General features: G+C 42.7%; 1 protein-coding gene and 1 long non-coding RNA gene across 3 annotated transcripts in view; one reads left to right on the top strand and one right to left on the bottom strand.

Moving 5' to 3' along the window:
- LOC148149478 (uncharacterized) overlaps positions 1–21,115 on the top strand; it is a 54,587-nt gene that overhangs the window by 8,780 nt on the left and 24,692 nt on the right. The window lies entirely within an intron of this gene.
- Positions 8,908–20,580, bottom strand: LOC122553996 (EEF1A lysine methyltransferase 3-like). Its single transcript, XM_043698483.2, has 4 exons — positions 20,500–20,580; positions 19,397–19,508; positions 9,367–9,759; positions 8,908–8,936 (listed from the first exon to the last, which is right to left on the bottom strand). Exons 1-4 carry the CDS (start codon positions 20,539–20,541, stop codon positions 8,908–8,910), a joined length of 576 nt encoding a protein of 191 aa, XP_043554418.2. The 5' UTR covers positions 20,542–20,580.

A 21,115-nucleotide genomic window follows, 5' to 3' on the forward strand; every position in this document is an offset into this window, starting at 1 on the left:
AAAGACTGATAATGTAAGTTGAGGTTTGTGGAGTAATGGGGCAGTATCAACTTGGATCCAAAGAAATACACTTCAAGACTGAAAATATCAAGTCACGATAAATGGTACACTTTCAGACCGGTAATAACCAGGAAACTCAGTGCATATGAGAGTGGTTGAAGAAAAGCTGATAGCTTGTTATGAAAGGAATTTGGAAAGGCATTTGTGGAAGTTAAAACTACATGGCGAGGGGTTTAGAGAGAGAGATAGGACTGACTGGATTGAACCACAGGGCACTAGCATAAACTCGATCAATCTAATAGACTCCTTCAATGCTGTGGAATTCGATGTCTGTGCAACTCTGTATCATTCTGTCTCTACCTCCCTTTCTTGGTTTAAGATCCAATTTAATATCACTTTATTTGATGCTTCATGCAGTTGCTTTTTCGAATGACTCTTTATATGGCTCAGAGTCAAAGTGTGGTGAATCACATGAGATGAACTTATATTAATGGAGCAACATACCAGTAGGATGCTGTTGCTGATTAGCAACACATGCATTAGTGATGTTAACTTGCACTATGCAAAGATTTGCTGATCCCAATGAACCCATGGAATGCGAATGTTGAGTTGGGAATTGCTTGTTGCCGATCACTGCAAATTGCAGAAATTCTTGCCCCAGAACTGGAGCCAAGAGATGTTGTCGACAGAACAGTCTTTGCATTCACCTTATATGATGTTGCAAGCATGTCTTGGTTTGCAATGACAATAATATTTCATTGACTGTAAGATATTTTTCTTTTATTATTTTTTTTTCAAAGTATTTGTACATTTTTATCTGGATGCTTCATTAAGTGTTATATCCATTTATGGTTTCGATGTTGATGCAGTTGCCAAACAATACATTTTCATTTTTGATTTTTTAGATGAGTCTGATAAAGGGTATGGAATGTTGGAAAAAAGAGAACCTGGAGGTTGAATAAAATCAAACTGAATTCGAGATGAGAGATTCATGGCATGAATGCATCATCACAGGTTCATATTTTCAACATCATTGCCAAGTCAACTCATCAGAGGAGCAGTGTTTTGTGCAAGACCATGACTGTCAAAGGCTTTCGACACAGTTTATCAGTTACATAGTGATAAAAACCTCATCACCCACAAGTTCTGTCATCATCTCACTGTTCTCACGCCATTGTCGGCATTCCATGAACCCACTGCCTATAACCTGTTGTCCACACTCTACTTTCTTACTTGCCCTCCACCTAACCAAAGGACCACATTTAATCTCTACAGTCCTGCCACATCCATTCATGAATAGTGGTGGACAATTGAACACATACTGGAAGAGAGTGTCATCTAACATACCAATTCTCAAGGGGTGCCTAGCACAGCAGGGCAATGAAGAATTTGCAATAACCTTCATTCAGAATTGTCAAGCGGATGATCCATCTTCGCCTCCTCCAGAGGCTCCCAACATTTGGTGACTTTTACTCTAGTGATGGAGAGGGATAAGTGTGCACTGCAGGGCAAGAGTTATAGCTGGGGGCAGGGAAATTATGATGCAGTGAGGCATGACTTAGGATGCGTGGCTTGGAAAAGTAGACTTCAAGGCAAGGGCGTAATTGATATGTGGAACTTGTTCAAGGAGCAACTATTGAGTTTCCTTGATAAGTATGTACCTGTCAGGCAGGGAGGAAAGGGTCGTGTGAGGGAGCCGTGGTTGAATAAGGAATTGGAATCCCTTGTTAAATGGAAGAGGGCGGCATATGTAAAGATGAGGCGTGAAGGTTCAATTGGGGCAATTGACAGTTATAAGGTAGCCAGGAAGGACCTGAAGAGAGAGCTAAGAGCAGCAAGGAGGGGACATGAAAGGTCCTTAGTTGGTAGGATTAGGGAAAACCCTAAGGCTTTCTATTGGTATGTCAGGAATAAAAGAATGACTATGGTAGGAATAGGTCCAGTCAAGGATAGTAGTGGGAAGTTGCGTGTGGAGGCTGAAGAGATTGGGGAGACACTGAATGAATACTTTTCGTCAGTATTCACTCAGGAACAGGACATTGTTGCCGATGTGAATACTGAGTCACAATTAAGTAGAATGAATGGCTTTGAGGTATGTAGGGAAGAGGTGTTGGAAATTCTGGAAAGAGTGAAAATAGATAAGTCCCCTGGGCCTAATGGCGTTTATCCTAGGATTCTCTGGGAAGCAAGGGAGGAGATTGCAGAGCCATTTGCCTTGATTTGTATGTCCTCGTTGTCTACAGGAGTAGTGCCAGAAGATTGGAGGCTAGCAAATGTGGTTCCCTTGTTCAAGAAGGGGAGTAGGGATAACCCTAGTAGCTATAGGCCGGTGCATCTCACTTCTGTTGTGGGCAAAGTCTTAGAGAGAATTGTAAGGGATAGGATTTATGAACATCTGGATAGGAATAATGTGATCAAGGATAGTCAGCATGGTTTTGTGAAGGGCAGGTCGTGCCTCACAAACCTTATTGAATTCTTTGAGAAGGTGACTAAGGAGGTGGACGAGGAGAAAGCGGTAGATGTGGTGTATATGGATTTTAGTAAGGCGTTTGATAAGGTTCCCCATGGTAGGCTACTTCAAAAAATACGGAGGTATGGTATTGAGGGTGAGTTGGAGGTTTGGATTAGGAATTGGCTGGCTGGAAGAAGACAGAGGGTAGTAGCTGATGGTAAAGGTTCATCTTGGAGTGCCGTTACTAGCGGTGTTCCGCAAGGATCTGTTTTGGGACCATTGCTGTTTGTCATTTTTATAAATGTCCTGGAGGAGGGGCTAGAAGGTTGGGTGAGCAAGTTTGCGGATGATACGAAAGTCGGAGGAGTTGTTGACAGTGAGGAAGGATGTGTCAGGTTACAGCGGGATATAGGTAAGCTGCAGAACTGGGCAGAAAGGTGGCAAATGGAGTTCAATGTAGCTAAGTGTGAGGTGATTCACTTTGGTAAGAGTAACAAAAAGATGGGGTACTGGGCTAATGGTCGGATACTTGGTAGTGTGGATGAGCAGAGGGGTCTTGGTGTCCATGTACACAGATCTTTGAAAGTTGCCACCCAGGTAAATAGTGCAGTGAAGAAGGCATATGGCGTACTGGCTTTTAATGGTAGAGGAATTGAGTTCCGGAGTACTGAGATCATGTTGCAGTTGTATAAGACTCTGGTGCGGCCACATCTGGAGTATTGTGTGCAGTTTTGGTCACCATAATATAGGAAGGATGTGGAGGCACTGGAACGGGTGCAGAGGAGGTTTACCAGGATGTTGCCTGGTATGGTAGGAAGATCGTATGAGGAAAGGCTGAGGCACTTGGGGTTGTTTTCATTGGAGAAAAGAAGGTTTAGGGGTGACTTGATAGAGGTGTACAAGATGATTAGGGGTTTAGATAGGGTTGACCGTGAGAACCTTTTTCCACGTATGGAGTCAGCTATTACGAGGGAGCATAGCTTTAAATTAAGGGGTGGTAGGTATAGGACAGATGTTAGGGGTAGGTTCTTTACTCAGCGAGTCATGAGTTCATGGAATGCCCTGCCAGTAGCAGTGGTGGACACTCCCTCTTTATGGGCATTTAAGTGGGCATTGGATAGGCATATGGAGGATAGTGGGCTAGTGTAGGTTAGGTGGGCTTGGATCGGCGCAACATCGAGGGCCAAAGGGCCTGTACTGCGCTGTATTCTTCTATGTTCTATGTTCTATTACAGGGTCCCAACATTACAGGGTGGCACGGTGGCTCAGTGGTTAGCATTGCTGCCTCACAGCACCAGGGACCCAGGTTTGATTCCAGCCTCGGGTGACTGTCTGTGTGAAGTTTGCATGTTCTTCCCGTGTATGCATGGGTTGCTCCAGGTTCCTCTGGACATATGAATAGGAAGGGTTTAGAGGGAATGGTTCATTCTACATGAGACCAAGAAACAGATGGAAACAGTGGATATTACAAAGTATATGGGCACTGATAATGTTTTGGCAACATTATTGAAGACCTGTGCTTCAGAACTTGCCATGTCCCTAGTCAAGTACAGTAAAACATTAACAATATGGAAAATTACCTGGGTATTTCTTGCACACAAAAAGCAGAACAGGTGCAAACCCGCCAATTACCACCCCATCAGTCTACTGTTGATTGTCAATAAAATAGTGGAAGGTGTCATCAAGCCACCACAATCCCATGGCACCTTCCTCTGCAACCGCTGAAGGTGTAACACCTGCCCATTTACCTCTACTCTCCTTAATATCCAAGGTCCCCCAACATACATTCCAGTTGAAACAGCATTTTGCCTGCACTTCTCACAATCTAGTTTTTGGCATTCACTGCTCATAAATGTGGTCTCCTCTACATTGGGGAAATGAAGTGTGGACCGTGTGACCATTTAACAAAACACTGATGTTCTACCCCAAAAATGAACTTGTACTTCAAGTTGCCTGCCACTTTAACACAACACCCTGCTCCCTGGCCAACATTTCTTTCTCCGGCTTGCTGCAGTGCGCCAGTGAAAGAACAACACCTCATTTTCTGCTTGGGGACTTTACAGCCCTCTGGACTCAACATTGAGTTCAATAATTTTAGGGCCTGAACTCCCCCATATCCTAGCTCCCAATCCCACACACCAGGCCTTGTTCCCACATAGTCTGCCATCACACACTACCTATTTTTAGCCACTAACAGTCTCTATTAACAGCTACTCACTCTCCCAGCCAGATCGCTATCCACTTCTTTGTCTGTCCAATGTTCTTCTCTCTCTTTGGGCTGTATCTCCACCTATCATTTATTTCTTACCTCCTCCCCCACCCTATCTTCTGCATATAAACCAACATTTTCCTAGCTGCCATCAGTTCTGAGGAGAGGTCACCAGACCCAAAATGTTAACTTTGATTTCTCTTCAAAGATGCTGCCAGACCTGCTGAGGTTTTTCAGCAATTTCTGTTTTTTTCTTATTCACAGCATTCGCTGTTCTTTCAGCTTTTACATGGGAATGTAGAGTTCAAATTAAAGTCAAGTCAGCCATGATGCAAATGAATGTAGACAAGCAGGGGGCTGGAAGGACAAAGCAAGCCAGGCAGCATCAGGAGGTGGAGAAGTTGACATTTCAGGGGTTACCCTTCTTGAATGTTGTTGAATGGCAGAACAGGCTTGAAGGGACAATTAGCCTATTCTTGTGCCTGCTTAATTTGTTTATATGTGACTGGAAGCCTGTGTCGAGTGGTGTACTACTGGGTCAGAGCTCGGTCATAGAATTATAGAATCCCTACAGTGTGGAAACAGGCCATTTGGCCCAACAAGTCCACACCAACCCTCCGAAGAGTAACCCATCCACACCCATTCCACTACATTTACCCTGACTAATGCACCTAGCTTACACATCCCTGAACACTATGGGCAAGTTAGCATAACTAATTCAGCTAACCCACACGTCTTTGGATTGTGGGAAGAAACAAGAGCACCCAGAGGAAGAAACCAGTACATCGGTTGGCTGTTTTTTTTTTCAGTACAGTAATGATCTAGACATGAATGTAAATAGTTTGATCAGTACATTCACAGATGACACCAAAATTGGTGATGTTGTAAATACTGAAAGGAAAGCCTAGGACTAGTACATTACAGATAGGCGGGTCTGATGGGCAGAACAGTGGAAAATGGGATGTAGGAATATTAGCTAAGTTTCTGGGTTAATAATGCAACGATATCACTGGGTCATCACATACCCCCAGAAGAGATTCATTATGAAGTTATCTGGACCAGAGCAATTCACCTATGAAGAGAGACTACATAGGTTAGTGTTGCTTTTTTCCTTAGAGAAGAGAAGTCTGGGGAGGATCAGATTGAAATGCACATAGTTCTGAGTGGTATAGACAAGGCAGAAACATTCCCCCTTAGTAGAGAAATCAATAATTGGGAACATTGTTTTAAGGCAAGAAGCAGAAGATTTTAATTTGATTGTTTTTCTGATTTGAGTGAACGCTTTGTTTTTGCTTCAGAGAGTTGTCAGTATCTGGAACCTACTGCCTGAAAATGTAGTAGTGGCAGGAATCCACAAAGTGTTTAAGGTATAGATGGTGACATCTTGAAAAATGTCCATATTATGGAGGAGGAGGTGCTGGATGTCTTGAAATGCATAAAAGTGGATAAATACCAGGACCTGATCAGGTGTAGCCTGGAACTCTGTGGGAAGCTAGGAAAATGATTGCTGGGCCCCTTGCTGAGATAATTGTATCATTGATAGTCACAGATGATGTGCCAGAAGACTGGAGGTCAGCTAACGTGGTGCCACTTTAAGAAAGGTGGTAAGGAAAAGCCAGGGAACTATAGACCAGTGGGCCTGACATCAGTGATAGGCAAGTTTTTTTAGATTAGATTCTGTGCAGTATTGAAACAAGCCCTTCAGCCCAACAAGTCCACACCGACCCACGGAAGAGTAACCCACCCTACCCTATATGTACCCCGACTAATGCACCTAACACTACAGGCAATTTAGCATGGTCAATTCACCTGACCTGGACATCTTTGGACTGTGGGAGGAAACCGGAGCACCCGGAGGAAACTCACACAGACACGGGGAGAATGTGCAAACTCCACACAGACAGTCGCCCAAGGTGGGAGTCGAATCCGGTCCCTGACACTGTGAGGCAGTAGTGCTAACCACTGAGCCACTGTGCAGACATGATGGACTGAAGGGTTGTAAAAATTCCAAAACTCTAGCTCTATGACACCTACACTCCCCACCATCTACCTAACTTCCTGCCATCAAAGCCAATTTTTCCTACTTATTCAGAACTTCCAAAAGGCTATATTGCTTACCTTATTAACTTATCACCTTTGTACTATACCCACTTGACAAGTAATTTCTTCCCACTTGGCATGTGACCCTCACCTGGCACACTACCCACACCCTACTGGTACCATATCCAGCTGCCACCTCATCAGGCACCCTATAGATTGGGCATTCTATGGCCCCCAACATTTATCCCACCCACCTTACTTGCCTGGCATCCTACCCTCAAGCCTCTAACATCACTCTTACCATGCCTACTTACAGCTACTGACAAAACAGCTGTCAGAATCTTTACATTTCAGAAAAAGGCAGTAAAAACGTTGATACAGAGTTTGTTAAACTTTGTGAAAGATCGTGATTTGTGTTCAGTGAAATTGGGGTTGTTCTGCAGGACTTGGATATTCAGTCGACTGAAGGCCAGGTTACAGTGTTTTGCACCTTCACCCTATGTGAATGATACTGTTGTACTTCGCCTAGAAATAAATACCAAGCTCAGTGTATACCATCTACAAGTAACACATCGAACTTCCATCCGGAGCATACATTGTGGGCGAGTATTATACAAAGCTTGCGATATTGCGCCAGCCATAGCAAATACATTTACCTCTTTCTCATTTCCGTTTGCAGGGTGGTATGTATGGATCCCAAGTTTGTAAAATAGCTCTTATCTCTGCTCTAGCATAATTTCCGCCTACCGGTCTGCCTCTGCTCTTAACACTCTTCACGTTCATTCAGTTTTATGTTTCTTTTTCACCAAATGTCAGATGGACAGTGTCCACTACAGCTCGAAGTCGTGTTGCGGAGCCCCCAGATTGTGCAGGAATTCGGCTGTAGTCCCCTAAAATCCGCTTGGTTAATAGTCTGTCTTGTGATCTACGCTTATTCTCTCTTAAAAATAAGGAATCCTTATGGTGGGCATGTGTTTTGCTTAAGAGTAAAACACTCCTCTTGTCCACCAGGCGTTACTCTATCATGCTATTCCTACTTGTTGACATTTGCAATATAAATCGATTGAAAGTTAGTGGGTGTCTATTTTCACTCCTTATGTTAAGTAATTTGATACCGCGATAGTTGATTCCTAGAGGCGCATAGATATTCTGTCTAACGAACAGCAACATTGCAATGAATTTATTATTTAACTGTCATCACCGATTTGCTCAACTTAATTGAAACACGTACTGCAGAGTGCCAATTCACTGATTTAATTGTAATCTATGCATCCATTTGTCAACTCAATCGTCAGCAACAGAAAAATAAATTGCACTTTTTGAATGACAACGGTATAACATTGCAACGTAATGTTACCAAAGGGACTTCAACATTGCAATACCTTATCAAATTGAATCAGATTCATGCAGTGCTTTTTGTGGGATGGTACAGAAGATAAATGATGCTGATTTTAACTTCCTAGAACAGTAAACTCTTTGGGAAATTAGCTTTCACAGGTTGGAATACCAATTAAGTAACTGTAGAATTTAATGCATAATTGGTACACAATTGCAGAGTTTACATGCTCGTAGGATGCTGCCTGAACTGCTGTGCTCTTCCAGCACCACTGATCCAGAATCTGGTTTCCAGCATCTGCAGTCATTGTTTTTACCTCATAGAATGTAACTAGACTAGTGTGCACAGTTGGCAATATGATAAATATATGTTGCCCTCTTTATATAATTGATTTAGTTAGTTAGCCCGAAAACCTTGCACTTGTGTAGAAAAAAATAATCTTTTGCGGACAGCTGGAGTCTGAGATGCGCTCTCATGCCTTTCGAAGGAAGCGTTAGGTGAAAGCTTATCCTAGATACTAACTTTGAATCCTGGGAGAAGATCGCTGCACCTGACCTAACTAAACTGAAAAGGGTGCAGCCTCTTTAGAAAGTAAGTGCAGAGAGGAGCAGGGAGGAATGAAAGGAGAAGAAATTGCAGTTGCAAACCGACCTTAGCAGTCACTTATTTACCACTGGAACCCTGCCAAACACCCCAGAGAGGTAAACATGGTCATCGCCGCCTCAAAGGATGATCAAGATTAGCAGCGTGCCCCCCCCCCCCCCCCTCCACTAAGATGAAGTAATATGCTCCCTCTACAGTTCATTTCACTTGATTTTGTACATTTCTTTCTACGATGATTTGGAGTGAAACAAGCGCAAATAACAACTTCTACTTCACCCGCAGTTTAACATCGAGATCTAGAGATAAAATTGACAAAACTAAGCAATTTCTTAAACACTTACATTTGTGAATCAATCCAATCTTTGCTAATTTGATTTGTCAGTCTAAAGCAATGTACATATATTAATTGAATTTACATATACAACAAAGTTAATATGCTTCACGATCCTTTTTATCTGTTTGTCACGTAAACAAAATCCATGCTATGCTAAAGAAAACATTCTCAACATTAATTACCGAGATTTTTCTAAGGCAGGAACAGAAATGGTGGAAGGCCGATCCTGCCTGGTTCTATTTCATGACTGTCTCTGGACAGCATTTAAAATTCAAACCTTCCTTTCAATGACTAATTTGTGTTTAAAAACCTGTAGCTATGATGTGCTTGATTTATTCCAGGCTATTGATGATGGTAACGGCAGCAATGTGCGGGCTTGTCCTATTTCTTACAGTCTAGTGAACCAAGTTTGGTCATTTTGTAGACAGCTATGTATTTAGTCTCTAATCTGTCCACAACCTGGCAGTTAAAATAGCCAGGGAGGGTCACTTCATGGAAAGAAAGAGATCCATTCCCACTTCGAAATTCGGAAGCCAGGTAAATCGTTGTTCGTTGGCTGCAGAGATGCCTCAGAGTGTCTACAAGTGCAGTGTAAGAAGATGAAGAATAGACAATATCCGACCCCAGGACGACATCGTAGTCGGTATTAAAGTTAATTAGGTCTTCACCCCAGGTCAGGGCACACACTTTTAAACGGTGCCTGCAGGCAAAAGGGACGTTAATGGAGATGTTGTTGTTTATTTGCCTCAGAATTGCTGGTTGGTCTGTCATGGTAACATTTCCACCTGAGAACAAGAACATACAAGGAGGGTTTATTCATAATATGCTCTTGATTCCATTTTGATCTCGCATTAGGTTCATCGAAACAAAATATAACCGCCTTCAAGGAACAATGTACGTCCATAAGAAGTTAGGAAGAGCAAGCTTTCTGACCCACTATTAAACTGATACTCAGACCACCTCTCCAGAAGCTACTGACAACAGTAATGTGAAAGCAATTGACACAAAGTATATATAATATTGAGCTATCGGGTACCCAGAAATTAGATTGATTTAAAATGAAGATTTTAAGACCACATTTGCTTTAAAGTATTTTAGTGCATGTTGATAGATGAGGAAATTCCAGCACTCGAATGTTTCAAACTTGAGGTCTTCAATAAGGTGTCGGTACTTAGAGTCATAGAGATGTATAGCATGGAAACAGACCCTTAGGTCCAACTCACCCATGCCAACCTAAATTAACCTAGAAAAATTTGTCAGCACTTGGCCCATATCTCTCTAAACTTTTCCTATTCAAATAACCATCCAGATTTAAATTGCAATTATACCCGCCTCCACCATCTCCCTTGACAATTCATTCCATACACACACCACCCGCTGCGTGCCTCTCACCTTAAACCTATGCCCTCTAGTTCTGGACTTCCCCATCCTGGGGGGAAAAACCTTGACGATTTACCCTATTCCTCTCATGATATTATAAACCTCTATAAGGTCGCCCCTCAGCTTTCGTTGCTTCAGGGAAAACAGCCCTAGCCTATTCAGCCTCTATCTAATAGCTCAAAACCTCCAGACTTGGCAACCTCCTTGTAAATATTTTCTGCATCTTTTCAAGTTTCACAACATCCTTCCAATAGAAGGGAGACCAGAATTGCATGTAATATTACAAAAATGGCCTAACAAATGTCCTGAACAGCCATAATATGACCACGCAACTCTTATACTCAATGCTCTGACCAATAAAGGAAACCACACCAAATGCCTTCTTTACTATCCTATCTACCTCTGATTCATTTTTCATGGAACTATGAACCTGCACTCCAAGGTCGCTTTGTTCAGCAACACTCTCCAGGACCTTATAATTAAGTTTAAAAGTCCGCTCTGATTTGCCTCACATTTATCTAAGTTAACATCCATCTGCCACTCCTGAGCCCATTTACCCAGCTGATCACAATCCCATTGTACTCTGAGGTAATCTTCCTTACTGTTCACTACACTCCTAATTTTGGTGTCATCTGCAAACCTACTAGCTATACCTCCCATGTTCACATCCAAATCATTTACATAAATAACAAAAAGCAGTGGACCCAGCACCAATCCTTGTGGCACACCACTGGTCACAGTCTGAAAAGCAACCCTTCACCTCTCACCTCTGTTTCTATCTTCCAGCAAGTTATGTATTCAAATGGTGAGTTGACCCTGTATTCCAAGTGACCTAACCTTACTAACCACAAGGAACCTTGTTGAATGCCTTACTGACATCCAAATGGATCACATCCACTACTCTGCCATTATCAATCCTCTTCATTACTTCAAAAAACTCAATCAAGTTTGTGAGACATGACTCCCCATGCACAAAGCTATGATGACTATCCCTAATCAGTCCTTAAGTTGACACGGAGCTGGAACTGGATGAGATACATTGAAGGATACTGAAAAAAGTGAGAGTGCAAATTTCTGAGTCTTCCTGAAATTCATGGGCAGTGCCATTCATTCTGGATAATTGCAAATAAGAAAGAGAGAGCAAGAATTAACCAAGCAACTACAGGTCATTAAGTTTAAGTTCTAAACTGAGAAAATGATTAGAAATAATAAATTGAGATAGAATTAAAGACTTTGAGTTCAATTTGAGTTTGATTTATTGTTATCCCATGCCAAAGTACAGTGAAAAGTGTTATTTTGCATGCTATACGAGCAGATCATAATGTACAAAATGTATCAGGCTAGTAGAAGAGAGTATAGAATGCAATATTACAAACACAGAGAAGGTGCAGAGAGAAAGAGAGATCAACACTAAAATTTAAGCAGTCCATTCAAACATCTGACAACAGTGGGGAAGAAACACTGGTCAAACTTTTATATCTTCTGCCCAATGGAAGAGGGTGGAAGAGAGTATAACTGGAGTGGTTTTATATTGGTTGCTTTCCAAGACAGCAGGCAAGTATAGATGGAGTCAATAGATGGAAGGCTGGCTTAAGTGATGAACTGGGCTGTATTCACGACTGTCTGTAGTTTCATGCACTCTTAGGAAGTGCAGTTGCCATATCACACTGTGATGCATCCAGATAGGATACTCTCCATTGTGCGTCTATAAAAATTGGCAGGAGTCTTTGTGGATATGCCAAATTTCTTAGCTTCCTGAGGAAGTAGATGCATTGTTCTGCTTTCTTGACCATCATACTAATCGATGTAGCCTCAGAGTATCTACAAGTGCAGTATAAGAAGATGGGTGAGGTGGACCAGGACAGATTATTGATGGGTCATCACTCCCAAAACTTGATACCCCAGACCATCTCTTCTTCAGCATAATAGAATCCCTTCAGTGTGGAAATAGGCCATTCGGCCCAACATGTCCACACCGACCCTCCGAAGAGTAACCCACCTAGACCCATTCCCCTGACCTATTTCTCCACATTTACCACTGACTAATGCACCTAACCTACACATCCGTGAACACTATCGACAATTTAGCATGGCCAACTCACCTAACCTGCGCATCTTTAGATTGCAGAAGGAAACCAGGGCACCCAAAGGAAACCCGTGCAGACACAGGGAGAACATGCAAACTCCACACAGACAGTCGCCAAAGGCTGGAATCGAACCCGGGTCCCTGGCGCTGTGAGGCAGCAGTGCTAACCACTGAGCCACTGTGCCACTCATCATTGATGCAGACAGGGGCATGCACTCCACTCTACTTCCTGAAGTCAATGTCCAAATCCTTAATTTTGCTGATGTTTTTAAATCTATGCTGCTAATCATTCAATCTCTTTCCTGTACTCTGTCTCATCATTCAGTTCCAAACTTAACAGTCCCAACCTCCAACCTCCAACCTCATAGTCAGAGAACCTTGCACTGCTTGATTCTATCTCCTACTGAAGGTTCACAAACCTGACTTCCCCAGTCAACCCATTGTCTCAGCCTCCTCCTGTCCCACTGAACCCATTTCTGCATACCTTGACCCATCCAGCCTGCCCCCCCTTAGTGTAGCAAATATCCACCTATGTTCAGGACACCACCCATGCCCTTCACTTCATCCAAGACTTTTGTTTCCTCAGCTCCCTACACCGTATCTTCACCATGTAAATCCAGTTCCTGCACACATCTATCCACTGCGATGAAGGCCTCCAAGCCCTGCATTTCACCCTTTTGCACCATCACAATCAGTACCCTTCCACTGACACCCTCATCTGCATGTCTAAACTGGTCCTCACCCTTAAGAACTTCTTCAAATCTTCCCATTTCCTCCAAACCAAACAGGCAGCCATGGACACGTGCATCGTCCCCAGCTATGCCTGCCTCTTTTTCAGGTGCATGGAACAGTCCATCTTCCACAGTTACACTGGTTCCACCCCCCACCTGTTCCTCTGCTACATCAATTGGTGCTACCATGTGTTCCCACAGGGACATTGAACAGTTCATCAACTTCACTAACATCTTTCACCCCGACCTCAAATTCACCTGGGCCATCTCAGGCATGTCCCTCCCATTCCTGGACCACTCCATCTCCACCTCAAGTGACTGACTAACCATGGACATCTACTACAAACCCACCGACTCCCACAACTACCTGCACTACACTTCCTCCCACCCGCCTCTTGTAAAAATATCATCCCTTATTCCCAACTCCTCCGCTTCCTCTGCATCTGTTCCCAGGATGACCAATTCCATAATAGAAAATTGCAAATGGCCTCCTTCTTCAAAGACTGAAATTACCCCTCCCAAGTGGTTGATGATGCCCTCCAGTGCATCTCCTCCACTTCCCGCACCTCTGCCCTTGAATATCACCCCTTCAAATGCAACAAGGACAGAACCCAACTCCCCCCCCCCCCCCCCCCCACGTCCTTACCTTCCATCCCACCAACTTCCATATATATTGCATCATCATCTGCCACTTCCGCCAGCTATAAACAGACCCCACCATTAGGGATATAATTCTCTCCCACCCCTATCGGCATCTTGGAGAGACCATTCCCTCCATGACTCCCTTGTCAGATCCACAACCCCCACCAGGCCACACTGCACACCCGGCACCTTCCCCTGCCAACACCAGAAGTGCAAAGCTTGCGCCCACACCTCCCCCTCACCTCTGTCCAAGGCGTCAAAGGATCCTTCCACATCCATCAGAGATTCACCTGCACTTCCACAAATGTCATCTACTGTATCCATTGCACCTGATTGTGGTCTCCTCTACATCGGGGAGACAGGACGCCAACTTGTGGATGGTTTCAGAGAACACCTCTGGGACACCTGCACCAACCAACCCCACCACCCCATGGATGAACACATAAGACCCCCTCCCACTCCATAAAGGACATGCAGGTCCTGGATCTCCTCCATCACTAAATCCTAACCACCTGACACCTGGAGGAAGAACACCTCATCTTCCACCTTGGAACCCTGCATCACACAAGATTAATGTGGATTTCACCAGTTTCCTCATTTCCCCTTCCCCCACCTTATCCCAGTCCCAAGCCTCCAACTCAGCACCACCCACTTGACCTGCCCATCATCTTTCCCAACTATCCATTCCACCCTCATCTTTGACCTATCACCTTTCCCCCCACGTTCATCTACCTATTGCATCCTCAGCTACCTTTCCCCAGCTTTACGCCTCTCCCATTTATCTCTCAGTCCTCCTGGCCCACATGCCTCATTCCTGATGAACAGCTGATGCCCAAAATGTCAATTCTCCTGATCCTCGGATGCCGCCTGACCTGCTGTGCTTTTCCAGCACTACACTCTTGACTCTGTCTCATCATTGTTCTGACCTATAATGGTGTCATCAACAAATGTGTAAAGGGAGTTCGGGCAGACTTTGGTCACACACTCGTGAATGTTTAAGTAGTATAATAAGAGGCTGAATATGGAATCTTGCAGAGCAGTAGTGCTAAGGATTATCATGGAGGAGGTGTTGTTATGTCTTCTTACTGATTGCAATGTATGGGTCAGGAGGTCAAGGATCCAGTTACAGAAGGGGGAGCTGAGACCAAGGTCTCACAGTTCGGAGACGAGTTTGATTGAAATTATGGTGTTGAAGGTATATCTGTAGTCAATAAGTAAGACCTGACATTGGTGTCATTGTTGTCTAAGTGTTCCATAGATGAGTGTAGGACCAGAGAGATGGCATCTGCCATTGACCTGTTGCAACATTAGACAAATTACAAAAGATCAAGGTAATATAGGAGGCTAGAGTTGATGTGAACCATGACTAATCTCTCAAAGCACTTCATAATTATGGAGGTCAGTAATACTGGGCAGTAGTCATTGGGGTATGTTGCATGAATTTTCTTTGGCACTGGGATGATGGTGGTCTTCTTAAAGCAGGTAGGGACTTCAGCTCATAGTAAGGAGCATTTAAAGATGTTAGCAAATACTCCCGCCAGCTAGTCCACATAATAGTCATATAGGTAAATCCAGATTAATGAAGGAGGGATGGATATATTAAGGGAAATTGTGATTAACTAAATTGTTTGACTTTTTTGAGGAGGGAACAGGGAGGGTTGATGAGGGTCATACTGGCAATTGTGTGTGCACTGACTGTAAAAAATAATTTGATGCAGTGCAGTACACACTGTGAGAACTATGAACAGAATTAGAGCTGTGGAATGAAAGCAATAGTAGAAATGGAGGTACAGTATTGACTCAGTGATTTGAAAAATTCCTATAATTTTGCTAAAGACTTGTGTTGCAGAATCTATCACCACCAGCCCACCAACAGATCCACACCCCCCATCCCCCACACCCCCCCACCCCCCACACACACACCAAGCCAAGCTGTTATTAGCTTGACAATATGCAAACATGCCCAGTAATACCTTTTACACAAAACAAAACCTGTGTCCAACCAATAATAGTCACTCCATTGGTCCACTTTCAATCATCAGTAAAGCAATAATCTGCTTACTGATGCTAAACATGGGTTCTGTTAAGGCTACTTAGTTCCTAACCTCTTTACATCCTTCATTCAATTGGACCAAACTGCTGAATTCCAGAAGTGATTTGCACATAATTGCACTTGATATTAAGGCTACACATGATGGAATGTGGCATCAAGTATTTCTGGAAAAGCTGGAATCAATAGGAATCCAGAGGAAAGCTTTTCTCCTGTTTTGAGTAATACCTGGTGTAACGGAAGATGATTCTGTTTGTTGAAGGACCACCATCTCAGTTCAAGGATATCTGTCAGATGTTCTTCAAGATTATGTCCTAGGTTTAACCTTCTACGGTTGATGGAACAATGATATTCCCTCTATCATAAGGTCAGAATTGGAGATGGCCACTGATGATTGCACAGTATTGAGCATCTGCAATACTGCATGACTCTGCAAAGACTGAAGAAGTTCATATCCAAAATCTTGTAAAATCTGGACAATATCCTGGCTTGGACTGACAAGTGGAAAGCAACATTTAAACCACAGAAGTGTCAGGCAATAACAATTTCCAACAAGAAAGAATCTAACCATCGCCCCTTGACAGTCAATGACATTACCAAATCTGAATCCTCTATCATCAACATCCTGAAGGATGCCTTTGACCAGAAAATGCATTGGATTAGCCATATAGGTACTGTGGGTACAAGAGCAGGTATCTTGCTGTGAGCAACTAACCTTATCAAAAGAGCCTGTGGTCTACCTACGAGACACAAGTTTGGAGTGTGATGGTATACTCCCAACTCCCAACTCCCATGAGGCTGGAATTGAATCTGAAGTATAGTTCCAACAACAGTCAAGGAAGTTTGACACCATCCAGCATGAAACAGCCTACACAATTGGCACCAGACATCCAATCCCTACATTATTCAGTAGCATTAGTAGATACCAACCATAAGATGAACTACAGAAATTCATCAAAACCTTTTAAACTTCATCATAGATACCCACCGCTACTTCTGGCATTAAATACATGGAAGCATCACCACTTACAAGATCCCTCCAAACTCCTAACCACCCCATTTAAAATATCTCATCATTCCTTCAGTGTTGCTAGGTCAAAATCCAGGAATTCCCTTCCTTGTATCATTAGTCTATAGTGAATCAAGAAGGGAGCTTATCACCACTCTCTCTATGGCAATAAATAATGGCCCAGCCAGGGATGGCTGCAACCCATGAATGAATAGACAAAAAAAAATACACACAGACAAGATCACATTCAGAATGCCCAAATGACAATTAAATTGCCAGTGTAAATCTTTCCTGGAATTAGCATCATTATATTCAGGTTTATCAGGATACTGTTGTCCAATTGTAGAATCTCATCTTGCATTGTGTGCTTTGTAAGCACGAGCTCATTGATAAATCTCAATATCTTGCTTGCAGTAAACAGTTGAATTGACATGGTGATTGATATGATCAACCAGTCTTTGGGATGTATGACCTACATTATTGGGGATATTCTCCATCGTAAAGATTCTGCCAAATAGAGTTAACTTGCCAACCAGTCAGCACTCTCCTTTCAAGCAGTATAAATGTTGGTTCCAACATGAATTTGCATTCTGATGCAATGCCTAGATGTATGCAAAACAAAATTTTGAACAAAATGTGTATTTTCATCAGCAATTCCCAAATATTTAATTGGAGGAACTCTCCACTCACGCAATGCTCAATTTATTTTTACATAAACAGCCTGGTAATTCTGCAGTGGTTAAGGAGCTAAGTGAAGTGGCGGTAAGGTGCAGTTGGGTGTCATCAGCATGCATGTACAAATTAATGCCATATTTTGGATAGTGTTAGTGAAGCTGTATGTCAATATAAAACAGAAGGAACTAAGAATAGACCCTCAGGGGACACCCAGGTTTATGCTGCAGGAACTGGAAGAAAACTCTTTGTAAATGATTAATGAAAATAAAATACTGTGTATGCTGCAAATCTGAAATCAAAAGAGGTTTGCTTGAGAAACCCAACTCATCTGGCAGCATCTGTGGAGAGAGAAACAGAGTGAATGTTTTGACTCCAGCATGATTTTTCTTTGAAGCTGAAGCAAGATGGGACAGTCATGGATATTGAGCTGCTGAAAGGATGCAGAGACAAGTGGAACATAGGGTTTGTGAAATGATAAAGGTCGTTTAGAGATTACAATTGTAGGATAAAAGGCAAAAGGAGTGGTAATTGTTAGAGAGAAAACAAGGATTAGATCCATAGTAAGTGCCAGTAACATTTGTCTCCAGTTCCAAAGAACAGCTGAGACTTTTGGAATGTTACTGTCGTATTATTGTAACATGTATTCTGCCTACCACTGGATTGTTAAGAATCATAACAGGTAAGAGCAAGATGGAATGGTCAAGTGCATCAATTCTGATGACAGACCAAGAAGGACACAGAAGGATCTGCAGTCAATAATTTGTGGCTTTGATCAGAAAAATTTTGGCAATTGACAGTGGTGGAAGCTTAATAGGAGGGATTGAAACGTGGTAGTCATGAAAGATAGGTCTGAATTAGGGAGTCAAGAATGAGATACCAAATTTTGGGAGAGAAAAGGGAAATTGACAAGGAGCTAAGGTTTTTCTTTTCTGTATCTGAGGAGAGAGATGAGGTTGACTGATGGAAAATAGGAGAAACTTACTAGCATTATTCTCTAACATGGGAAGTGCTGAGTGAGTTTTGGTGATGTGCAGTTTAGTGGGAATTATGGTCAAGGAAGCAGGTGGTGGGTCTAATGACAAGCAAAACTGGGAGATGAAATTAGGGTGAATATGGGAGGAACTAAAGATCACAATTCTAGGGAAGGGGCATCCTTATAGGACGCTTGACCTGGTAGGTCTGTGGACAAAAAGGACCTGGCAGAGACCACTTATTGGATGGTATTGACCTTTGTGGAAAATGTAGACCTACATTCCTGGCACAACTTGATATAAATGAAAATGAAAGAGACAGGGCAAGGGATATGATGCAGATGGTAAAGGAAGATAGGTTAAATCATTAGATGTTAGAAGAATAAGGATTGACTTCATGAAACATATCAAATTGCAATGGTTTGAGCAAGTAGGTGTGGAGAAACCTCCTGTCTGGGGAATGTAGAAGACGATTCACAATCTCAGAAGGAAGGGCTGATCATTTAGGCAGGATTACGCAGTTCATTGCATGCTGAACTTTGAAATTCTGTATTCTAAAAAGTTGTAGTCTTTCAGTCATTGAGTTTATTCATGAAAGATCTGGGTTAGACAAATGATTGCATAGTACGGTCAGTAAGAGATATGGGGTTAGTGAGGAAAAGGGAGTTGATGTACAATGCCATCCGTGATTATGTTCACTGACGTAGTACTCTCGAAGAGCCAATTGACTGCATGCTTCCCATTTCTTATATTCTTACGTTCATCACACAGTAGTGTAAATCTCTCGCACCCAGACCACTTTGTGATTGATATTGATGTGCCTTTCTGTTTCTCCACTCGCCAGCCTATTTTTGCTTCAATTCCATGATATAACTCACCTAGCAAGGTTGCTAGGATCCCCACGATTCCAGTGCCTGATCCCAATTCAATCACTTTCTTCCCAGTAAAACTGACGTTTTCCTTTTCGAAGTACCGGCAAAGCGCAACCCCCTGAAAATAAGAGAAAAAAATGCTGCTCACAAGCTTCTGTCTAAGAAATGTTTGCTTGGAAGCGGACGTGCCGTTGCAAGCAAGTTTGCAGAGTAGATTAGTCTCGACAAGTAGGATAAGGGAAGGTTCTATGCGCATTTCATGAATCGTTCATTGGTTGCAATAGCATTTCGATTATCTCTGAGTAGCACCTTAAGACTGCCCAAAGCGTCATGCAGCCGTTTGAGTTCATTTGACTTACTGTCCATGTCAATTCGCGCAGGGCAAAATGTTTTAGAGCGACAACAGACACCTATTTCAGTCCTCTCCATTGAAGGAATCGGCAGACAGAGTGAAACGCATAGAGTTGTGGGGTCTTACGTTCTCACTGGATGGCAGAACCGAACCTGACTTTAACGTTTACCGTGATCAGTGTCGATTACAATGCAGAGATCCTCCGCGCTGTTACTCTAGATTGTATGACTATAGTCTCCAGTAGAGATTAACTCCACTAGCCTCTGACAGAGCAGTCACAGTTCTATCACCCAGCTATGGCTGACACTGCAATAAATGAAAAGTATCAGAAATTCCGCCGTGCATTCACCAAACAAATAATTTTCAGTCCGGATACGTGTATTTAAAACTGCGGGGTGAACTCAATTCGAAAATATAACACTCTCTGTAAATCGTACCTTCAAGGTAAGGCAGACAATTGGAACGTGCAACTCCTATTTATTCTATCATTTAAACCTCTGAATCCCATTTTAGTTTTGAAAAACGGATATGCTAGTATGTAAGAGGCATCGGTTACATTAATGCATTAAAATATGTGAAAGAAACACAATTCACATTTATAGAATGAACTACATGTAAATTATGCTTGACACCTGAAAAATGTTCAAAACTCATCTTCCTAAGATGTCAAATAATATGCAATTAAGAGTGGGGTTTTTTCGAAGTTAGTAAAATGCAGTTTCGCTTCCACTCCATTCTACTAACGCAGTTCACTCACAGCCTCCCAGACATACGAGGAGACGCCCAATTCAGCGTCCATGAATCGAACGATCTTTAGATTAAATCCGCAAAATTCGAAGTTGCTCCTGCGAATTGCAGCAGTCGGGGTGCGATTCTCACTCTCGCGAGCTTTGGAGCTACATTGCTCTCGACTCTGGGTCGCCGCCATGTTTTGTTTTCTATTTGAACTCCTGAACCCGTACACAATGGTTTGCAATGAGGATTGGCAGCAATTGTTGGAACTGGAATTATATATCGAGTTATGAGGCGTCATGGCGCCTCAGATTGCGTCACAGCCAATGATGTGTCATCATTTCTCAAGCACTCGTACATAGCAGTTAATTTTGCTAACAAGGATTTGAGTATCAGTAATGGTGGCCCCAACAACAAAGCACTATCTTAATGCACAGAGGATCGTGGAAAGTCGAACTTTCTTGCGTTTGCGTTGAATTATCAAAACAACTAGGCCCCAATGTCTCCATTGGTGAATTATCCGACTCCGCAAGATACCCCAGAAACAGAATATTGCGGTTGACGTCTGGTTCTAATTCTTGGAGCACAAAGTCTATTCTTAACGCAGTACTGAGGGAATACTGTTGTGCTCATAATGCTGT

Source organism: Chiloscyllium plagiosum, unplaced genomic scaffold (genome assembly GCF_037043375.1).
Source record: "Chiloscyllium plagiosum isolate Xiang-an unplaced genomic scaffold, Cpla_swu_hap1 HiC_scaffold_8, whole genome shotgun sequence".
Lineage (NCBI taxonomy): Eukaryota > Metazoa > Chordata > Chondrichthyes > Orectolobiformes > Hemiscylliidae > Chiloscyllium > Chiloscyllium plagiosum.